This window comes from Metopolophium dirhodum, chromosome 1 (genome assembly GCF_019925205.1).
Source record: "Metopolophium dirhodum isolate CAU chromosome 1, ASM1992520v1, whole genome shotgun sequence".
In the NCBI taxonomy this organism is placed as follows: Eukaryota; Metazoa; Arthropoda; class Insecta; order Hemiptera; family Aphididae; genus Metopolophium; species Metopolophium dirhodum.
In genome coordinates this window covers 147,501,875-147,511,970 of record NC_083560.1, presented here as the reverse complement: position 1 = coordinate 147,511,970, position 10,096 = coordinate 147,501,875, and the positions used below count along the sequence as shown (strand labels likewise).

At 26.2% G+C, this 10,096-nt stretch overlaps 1 protein-coding gene across 1 annotated transcript; it reads left to right on the top strand.

The window, feature by feature from the left end:
* The first annotated feature begins 3,546 nt into the window (after positions 1–3,546).
* On the top strand, positions 3,547–5,022 carry LOC132933266 (uncharacterized). The gene is made up of 2 exons (XM_060999578.1): positions 3,547–3,603; positions 3,697–5,022. The coding sequence occupies exons 1-2, from the start codon at positions 3,547–3,549 to the stop codon at positions 5,020–5,022; spliced, it is 1,383 nt and encodes a 460-aa protein (XP_060855561.1).
* Positions 5,023–10,096: the final 5,074 nt, after the last annotated feature.

Genomic DNA, 10,096 nt, shown 5'->3' with positions numbered 1-10,096 from the left:
GCTTTAGTTATTGAATATAACCGTTTTATGGGTGGCGTTGATCTGTTGGATACTTTAATTGGGCGACATAAAATTACCATGAGAACCAAAAAGTGGTATATGCGGCTTTTTTATCACTTGCTGGATATGACAATAATCAACGCTTGGCTGTTGTATAAAAGAGTACAAAAAGAAAATGGTAATAATGCTCCAATGAAACTTAAAGCATTTAGGATTGATATTGCTACTTGTCTAACAAAAGTTGGACAATTTCAAACTCCAAAAAGAGGAAGACCAACATTAAAAAGTATAGAAGAACAGTTCAAGGAAAAAAAGAAAAGAGGTAAAGTTGCAAAAATACCAACTACTGAGGTTAGACTTGATGGCAATTTTCATTTACCAATTCCAGATAAAAAACAACGATGTAAAATACCCCAATGCAGTGGATTTTTGGTCACAAAATGTTATAAATGCAATGTAAATTTATGTATGAACAAAGTAAACAACTGTTTTTTTGATTTCCATATTAAGTAGATTTTAAAATGTCTATTTAATTTTGTTTTGTTTACATTTATTTTTATTTTAACAGGGTACTCTTAGTTAGGTTAGGTTAGTCTAAGTCACCTACAACTTGTTTTTATTCATAATTTTGTTTTGTTGATATGTTTTAAATATTATTACTAACTGTAAAACAGCTACAAAAGGAACTTGTAAGACTGAAAAGATTTTAATTTTTTAGAATGGTATATTATTTTAATTTGTTCTAATAAATGTTGTATTCTAAGTTCTAACAGTACTTGGATATGTATTTTATTTTGATTTCATTTTGATAATATTTATTATTGTAAATGATTTTGGGTTATAATAACTAATAAGTATATAAAGTATATCATGTTAATATAATAGATGTTTTCATAATAGAAATTATTTTTTTAAATAAAAATTATGTCACTTATGCACACTGTTGCCGATTGGCTACAAACTCTTAAATAGTCTAAAGTGGGTATATAAAAATTAAATATATTTTTTAGTCATTTTTCCCAAATTCAGCATCAAATTCCACTTAAAAAATATTTTTTTTTAATACAAAATATCATGCAGTGTAGGGTTAAATAAGTATGATAATGATATAATAAATAGCCAATATGAAAATTATATACCTCAAATCACAACAGAATTAAATAAACCTAACCGAAATACAATAGTTGTAGAAGATGGTAAAGATAAATTTCTGAATATTAAAAATTCAAAACTTTATTTATTATTTGAATATGTACAAGAAGATGGTGCTGGATATCCAACAAAATCTAATATTATGATATCTGATAATGCAGGAGCATTTTTGTTTCAAAAAATTACAATTAAACTAAATAATAAAATTATAGATGAAAGTGAGAATAACGGAAGAGTAAGTACAGTAAAAGGTTATATGAGTTATGCTGTTGATGGAAATGGTCCTACACAAAATTCAGGATTTCAATCTACGTCTGAAGGGGGAGGAAGTGTCGAGCTCATAATTCCTTTATCACACTTTGGTTTAGGATCAATGAAAGATTTAAATATTATTTACAATGCTAGATTTGAAATAATTTTTACAAGAAACACTGATGATAATGCATTGATTCTAGAAACAAACACTGAAGCTACAGCAGAGACAAAAAATATTAAAGCCAAACAAGGTAAAATTAATATTTTAGAATTAAAAGTTCAAATGCAAACAATAGAATATGATGAAATAACAAAAATTCAAATAGTTGATGAAATAATTAAGAATCCATGTATTTTAGCTTTTAAAAAATGGCAATGTATTGAAGTAAGAAATCTTACTGGAAAAAAGATAAGATTCGATTTAACAAATAACTATCGAAATAATAAACATCCATTGTTTGGTGTTGTTTTTTTTTCAGACAAAAAGATTAGACAATCAAGAAAGTAATGCTTGTTTTTTTGATGATTGTGATGTTGTAAATTATTCTTTTGAAGTAAATGGAAAAAAATATCCTAATGAATTGCAAAATCAAGATTTTAATGATAAAAAAATGTTGTCAATCATATGAAGATCATATGAGTTATAAAAAAAACCTATTATAAATCACACGAAGAAAATCCACTAATGTCTTAGATAAACTACAATTTAGACAAAAGAGACCATTTTTTGTTGTTAACATGACTAGACACCCCAATAAAATTGCAATATCCAATTGTACAGTAATTTTAAACATAGATTTCAGTCAAAATTTACCTGATAAAACAATTTGTTATATTTGTTTAATTTCTAGTTCAGTGTATACGTTTGATATTGAAAGAGGAATAGTTGATAAAATTTTTTAAAAAATTGTTCCTTACTTTAATTTTTTCAAGATATTTTATCTTGAAAAAAACTTTTCATATTTATTTTTTTTTTATTAGATCAAGAACACCAATAAATTCTTGATCAAAATTAACAATATTACCTTTCAAATCTAAAATATAAATTTCTATTTTTTGAAACCGATTTTTACTCACTGGTCTATATATCATTTTATGAGGTTTAGTCAAAGCACTATTAGAATTATATTGAAATAAAAATTAAACTTCATCATAATGAGATAGTTCATCAATATCATGTGTAATAGATTCATCAATTATATTACAATGTACTTCTAATATTTTGTTGTTATTGTTTAATGATGAATTTTCTCCATAATGTGTATATATCGTATCAATCCCTCCTAAACTTAAATTTAAATCTTTATCAAATGAAAAATAATCTTTTGTTGTTATTTTAATGTAATTATCATTATTTTCCAACTTCATAATCGAATTGAATAAGATATTTAAATGCTCAATTGAATAATTTCCATTTAATTCAGTTTTACTATTTTTAGTAGAAATAATACCTTTAATATTTTTTATAAAACCTTGTGTATAAATCATTACTTTCTTTGTACCTATTATTTTATAAAAAATATCTGGTGCTACTTCGAATGAAGAAGGCCATCTTTTATTTATAGGGATTGCATTTGTTATAAAATCTCCAATATAATCAATACCTAAACATTTTGATAAATATTCATCAAAACATAGACCGATTGAGGCTGAAATATTTATAAAACCATCAATTAATTCAAGAGTTATTTTAGGAAAATCGTAACAATTCATTAAATTTTCAATTTCATTTACTGTGTATATTCCTTTAAAAATTGTGTCCATTGGTATTTCACCATTTCTACCTAATCTAAATCTACAATCTTGTTCTATATTTATATAATTTTCATTAGAATTAGGATGATAAATTATTGGTTTACTATACTCTATTCCACCTGAGAGTGAACCACTCGGCCGACCAAAACTCGTTTTGTTCGCGCATCCCCACCACAAGGCGGGCGCCGCCGCGAACGTTGGTGGAGGCCGTCACGAAACTGCAGCTGCCTACGTAGTGAGCTGTATTAACACACTACCACTTGTTTGATTCTACTCGCGCGCACACGTTCACTTTTGTATTTACCACCGTCATTTATTTGTTTAGCTATCATTTTCCGTAGTGATTTTTCTTTTTGTTCATATATTTTTTATTAAATATTTACCATGGACCAAGAACAAGCTGTAGGCAAGTCTCCAGTAAAAAAAAATCCATCAGGAAAAGTAAGAAAATTTCTTTCAATGAATGTTAAAATGAATGATTTTTTTTTATTTAATATGCTGGTTTTATCATAATAATTTTTATTACAATTACAGCGAGTAGATTCTGGCAAGAGACAAATTATAATCAATGCGTACAAGTCAAAAATGAATTCCGATCCAACAAAGTCTTTAAGAATTATCCGGCAAGAACTTTCTAAAGAATTGGGCATTGGAGCAACGACAATTTCGACCACAATTACAGAATACAACAACACTAAAAAAGTAATATCTCCTTGCAAAAAACGTGTTAAGACATCCTTCCGCGATACATTTGAAGAGTTTGAGAGAAATGTGGTTCGTAGGCATATCCATAGTTTCTGGTTCAAACGTGAAATTCCTACGGTCGACAAAATATTTCAAGCAGTTTCCGATGACGACTCTTTACCTATTATTTCGAGGACAAATCATTTTAGGCTTTTGAAAGAAATGGATTTTAAGTATAGCAAACGTAGTCGAAACAGTGCACTGACTGAAAAAACCGAAATTGTGTGTTGGCGTAGACGGTTTCTTGAACAATTGCGTGAATACCGAAATGAGGGTCGACATTTATATTACCTGGACGAGACCTGGGTTAATGCTGGTGAATGTACCAGCAAAACATGGATCGATACTACAGTTAAATCACCCCGAGACGCATTCCTACAAGGCCTGTCAACTGGTGCCGTAAATCCTTCAGGAAAAGGTAAACGCCTTATTGTCCTGAATATCGGTTCGGAAGATGACTTTGTCCCCGGCGCATTGTTGTGCTTCGAATCGAAAAAGAACACTAGAGATTACCATGACGAAATTAATGGGGAGACATTTTACGAATGGATGGAGGGTGTACTGCCTCGTTTAAAAGATAACTGTGTGATAATCATGGACAATGCGTCATATCATTCTGTGAAGCTAGATAAAGCACCTACGTCGCAAACCAGGAAAGGTGATATTATGAAATGGTTGGAGGATAAAGGTGAGGTTATAGACAGACCTATGTGTATACCACAACTTTTTGAAATTGTGAAAAGGATCAAGCCACAGCACCAGAAATACGTAATTGACGAATTGGCAAAAAAAAATAACCGTAATATACTAAGACTACCTCCATACCACTGTGAGCTCAATCCAATAGAGTTGGCTTGGTCATCCGTTAAAAATTACGTACGGATGAACAATAAGACCTATAAATTACACGATGTAAAAAATTTATTAATTGAGGGCGTCGAACGCGTGGATGCAGGCATGTGGAAGAATTTTATTAGTCACACGAAGAAAGAAGAGGATAAATTTTGGGAAATCGACTTCGTCATAGATGACGTATTGTCTGCAGAGTTGGAGTCAGTAACTTTGACAATCGGAGATACATCATCAGACGACTCCCTCGACACTGAATCTGACTAATTTTTTTTATTTGTATTATATTATATTGACTTGCGTATTCTTAAAAAACGTGTATTTGTATTATATTAGATTGACGTGTGTATTTTAAAATTTTTTTTTATTTGTATTATATTAGATTGTCGTGTGTATTTTTAAATTTTTTTTTTTTTTGTATTATATTGACTTGCGTATTCTTAAAAAAATTGTATTTGTATTATATCTTTTATATTAAATTTATTGTTTAAGCAATAAAACAATTTAATTTATAATATTTTATGATTATGTGTTTGTATATAATACAGTTTGATTTATGATGAAAATTCAAAATACGTGTTATACAGTAATGAATCGCGAAAACAGCTATGTTTTTATGATTCTCTGTATGCACGGCGGTCGATCACTAACGACGACCGGCGAAGACTGTCGACCAATGACAGAACGCCTAGCCGTCACCAGGGGGGTCAAACAATGATCGGCGGCTCAGTCTGCGTGCGCGAAAGCGGTTCACTCTTAGGTGGAATAGAGTATACTAACTATTGAAAAATCAAATTCACTGTTTTCGAAACCTAAATATTTTTTTAATTTTTCATCTAAATTATTATAACAAGGAGATTTAATTGTAATTCTATTAGTTTCATCAGAAAATGATATAATAAGTGGTTCTATTTCTTTATTCAATTGTTCAATACTATATCTACCTGTTTTTATATGTATTATATTCTGTTTAATTGTTATACAACAGTCTGATTCAATATTAATAAAATTGTTGCCCTTCAAAACTATTGAATAGAGACCTAAAAAATGATCACCATCATCATTGTGAATAGGTTTGTTTAAATGAATACAACCCTTTTTAACTTTTATAAATACCATTTATAAAAGTAAATTTATTTTTTTATTTAAAATCAAAATCATGTCTTGTTTTCCCATTCTTTAAAATTTTTTCACAATTATAAATAAGATTCAATCTTGTTTCCGAACTTGTATTATACCATGTTATTTTGTTTTCTGTAAATTCATTTTTATATCTATCTGGTAAATTTAACATATATTCATCGTTTAATACAACATTTAATTTTTTTCCAAACTTTGTATTAATCATTATGAACTTATTTACTTTGTATGGTTTTCCTTGTTCCAAATCATTAAATTTTATAAATGTATATCCATTGTTCATTTTATTTAAAGCATCTTTAAAGTTTTCCATTTCCATTTCTTATATATATTAGAAAATATAAATTTTTTTTATTTTCAATAATTTTTTTAAAAAAATTTCTATTTAAAAAATTTTTTTCAATATAAATATAAAAAATAAACGAAACTATATATTGTCTTAAATGTAAAATTCAAACAAAAAATATTAATGCAAATAAAATTCAAACAGTTAATGGTAGATGGAGAATTTCATCAAAATGTTTTAAATGTAACACAAATAAAAGTAAATTTATAAAAAATCCTACAATTGGACATAATTTTTACAATAAAAAATTAAATGACACAGATAAAATTATATTAGCTAAAGAACTTCATAAACCAGTTAGAAAAAAATTTCCTAAACGAAGAATTTTTACTAAAGGTATTGATGATTTATGGGCTGCTGATTTAGTTATAATGAGAAATTATTCTGATGAAAATGAGGGTTATTCTTATATAATAACTGTTATAGATACGTTTTCAAAATTTTCTTGGGCTTTAGAACTCAAAAAGAAAGATGGAATTAATGTTTCAGAAGCATTTCAAAAAATAATAAAACAAGCTATATCACAAAATCATCAAGCACCAAAATTACTTCACGCAGATAAAGGTTTGGAATTTGAAAATAAACATTTTAAAAATGTTTTGCAAGAATATGGAATTAAAATGTATCACACCCAAAATGAAGAAAAATCGTCAATTATTGAAAGATTTAATAAGACATTAAACAGTAAAATGAGATTACATTTTGAAGTTACAAATTCTAAAAAATGGATTAAAATTTTACAAAGTTTAATAGATGAATATAATTTCAAAGACATACATCGATCTATTGGTATGAGACCTTGTGAAGTAAATAAATCTAACGAAGATGTTGTTTTTCACAAATTATTTTCTACAAAAAACAAACCTAAACCAAAAATTAAATTTAGTGTAGGTGATAGAGTAAGAAAGCTTCTAAAAATTATTTGGTAATAAATTTATTAATAATTGGACAAAAGAAATATTTATAGTTAATGAAATTTTAAACACAAATCCTATTACCTATAAAATTATAGATTTAAACAATGAAGAGATTATAGGGAGTTTTTATAACCAAGAGTTACAAAAAACAAAATTTTAAATGATATGTTCTTAATTAAAGAAAAATTATTTTTATTAAAAAATGAATGTAAAAAAATAATAATATTTTCTATAATAAAGAATGGATGGATTAAATAAAATTGAACCTTTAATTAAAGAAAATGATAACAATAATAAAATGGTGGATGTATTAAATAAAAAAATATATCATGCTAAAACTTGTGATAAATGTAATTTAACAGTTAAATACAGCAGTTGGTCTACTCATTTAAAATCTTATAATCATCAACAAAATTATATAGATCAAACAGTTTTACCTTTTAGATTTAATAAAACATACAAGGGTATACCAATTAATCAATATAGACTAAACAATTTTAATTATTTGAAATTAATGCGAAATAATATAAAAAGAAGTATAACAAAAAATAAATGTTATGTGAAATTTTGTGCTTTTGAATACTATGAAAATTCTGTGAATGTTAAATATAATCTAAATAAAATTCCAATTGATGGAAATATTTTCATTATTAGTCAAGGAGATGTTGATTTTGGAAATGGAAAGCCTTATGTTTCTAAACTATTACATTCACCAACTTGGTTAGAACTTTGTAAAATAGCTAATGAGCAAATTATTACAAGAGGTGATTATACTCACCATTTTCTAGATGATATTAAGTTTATTATGATATTAAGATTTAGGAAATATTAAAATATGTGAATTTAGTATGGGATCTTAATATTATTTAAATGTTATTTTTAATAAAAATTATTTTTATTAAAAAATGAATGTAAAAAAAAAAATGATATTCTATATAATAAATGGAACATATAAATACAATTGAATCTTTTGTTAAAAGAAATGTTAACAATAATAAAATGGATAACAAAACTTGTGATAAGTGTAACTTAACAGTTAGTTACAAAAATTGGTCTAGACATTTGAAATCTATTCGTCATCAAAACAATGATCCAGATCAAACAATTATGCCTCGATTTAGACGAACATACAGAGGTACAACAACAACAAATTTAAGAACAAGACAAGAGAGAATATCAAAAACAGATAAAACTTGTGATATTTGTAAGCTAACAGTTAAATACAACAGTTGGTCTAAACATTTACAGTCTATTCGTCATCATCACATTAATAGTATTAATGGTTTTAATTTTAATGCAGAAATGTTTGAACCAAAAACAGATAAAACTTGTAGTATTTGTAATTTAACAGTTAAATACAACAGATGGTCTAAACATTTGCAGTCTATTCGTCATAAAAACAATGTTATAAGAATACCTATTTTTAAAAATGAAGAAACAGCATTTAAAAGTAGATTAAGAACTTATACTGTTACAAATAAAAATATGGGTATTAATGATGTACAAGTGTTTTTAAATCGTTTAAATAATCCAGTAATAGAAAGACTTAATCAATCATTAAAAAAAACAAATTTAAAAGTAAATATTTGGTTGAATGCTATATATAAGAGAGGTACTAATGAAGAAAACATGGAATATAAAGAATATAATTTTAAAACAACAAATACAATTTTAACAACAAATTCTGACTTATGTGAATTTTATACAAATGCAAAAATTAAAATTGTAAACGAAATAGAAGATTTTGTAATGAAAGATTCTCAATGGAGAATTTTAAGATTGGGAATAAATATAAATAAACACAATCCTTTAAGAGGTTCTTCATATATTCCATTACCTGAAAAAATTCAAAATAAACATGCTGTTATAAATGTTCAAAATAAAGATGACAAATGTTTTCTTTGGGCAATACTCTCAGCTTTACACCCTGCTAAAGAACATGGAAAAAGAGTAACTAAATATAAACAATGGGAACATGAATTTGATAAAGAATTTAAAGATATTGAATTTCCAGTAAAAATCACAGACGTTCCGAACTTTGTTAAAAGAACAAAAGATATTTCTATTAATATGTTTTGTTTAGATAACAAAGTAATTGTACCTTTAGAAATGAATGAAATCGAAAAAACTAATCATATAGATTTATTATATTTGACAGTGGATGATAAGGATAATAAAAGACATTATTGTTGGATTAAAGATTTAGGGAAACTAGTAGGAAGACAAAACACTAAAAATACTAAAAAAAGATTTTACTGTAAAATGTGTTTAAATAGTTTTGGTACAGAAAATATGTTAAATGACCATAAACATTATTGTACTAATAATAAAGCAGCTAAAATAATTCTACCAGAACCCTATAATAAAACTTCAGAATTTGAAAATTATAATCATTCATTAAGAGTGCCTTTTGTGATTTATGCTGACTTTGAATGTACACTTCAACCAATATATACTTGTCAACCAAATGATACAGAGTCTTTTACAAAATGTTATCAGAAACATATACCTAATAATTTTTGTTATTATATTAAATATATTAATGGTGACTATAAACCACCTGTAGAATATTCGGGTCCAAACGTAGCTCAAGTATTTTATAAATGCATGAAAAATGAAGAAATACATATTTCTAAATTATATGACAAAATAGTTCCTATGGAAACATTGAATGTAGAACAATTAAATAATTATTATATAAAATCTGACAAATATGACATTTTTGAAAGATTTTTAAGTGAACTACCTCCAAGGTTCGAAAAAAAATTTTAAATAATTAAAGACACTATTGAATATTATAAAAATACTGAAGATGTTAAAAAATTAAAATTGTATGAAGATGACCTTAAAATAATTAATGAAGATATTGAATATTATAAAAATACTGAAGATGTTAAAAAATTAAAATTGTATGAAGATAAACTTAAAATAATTAAAT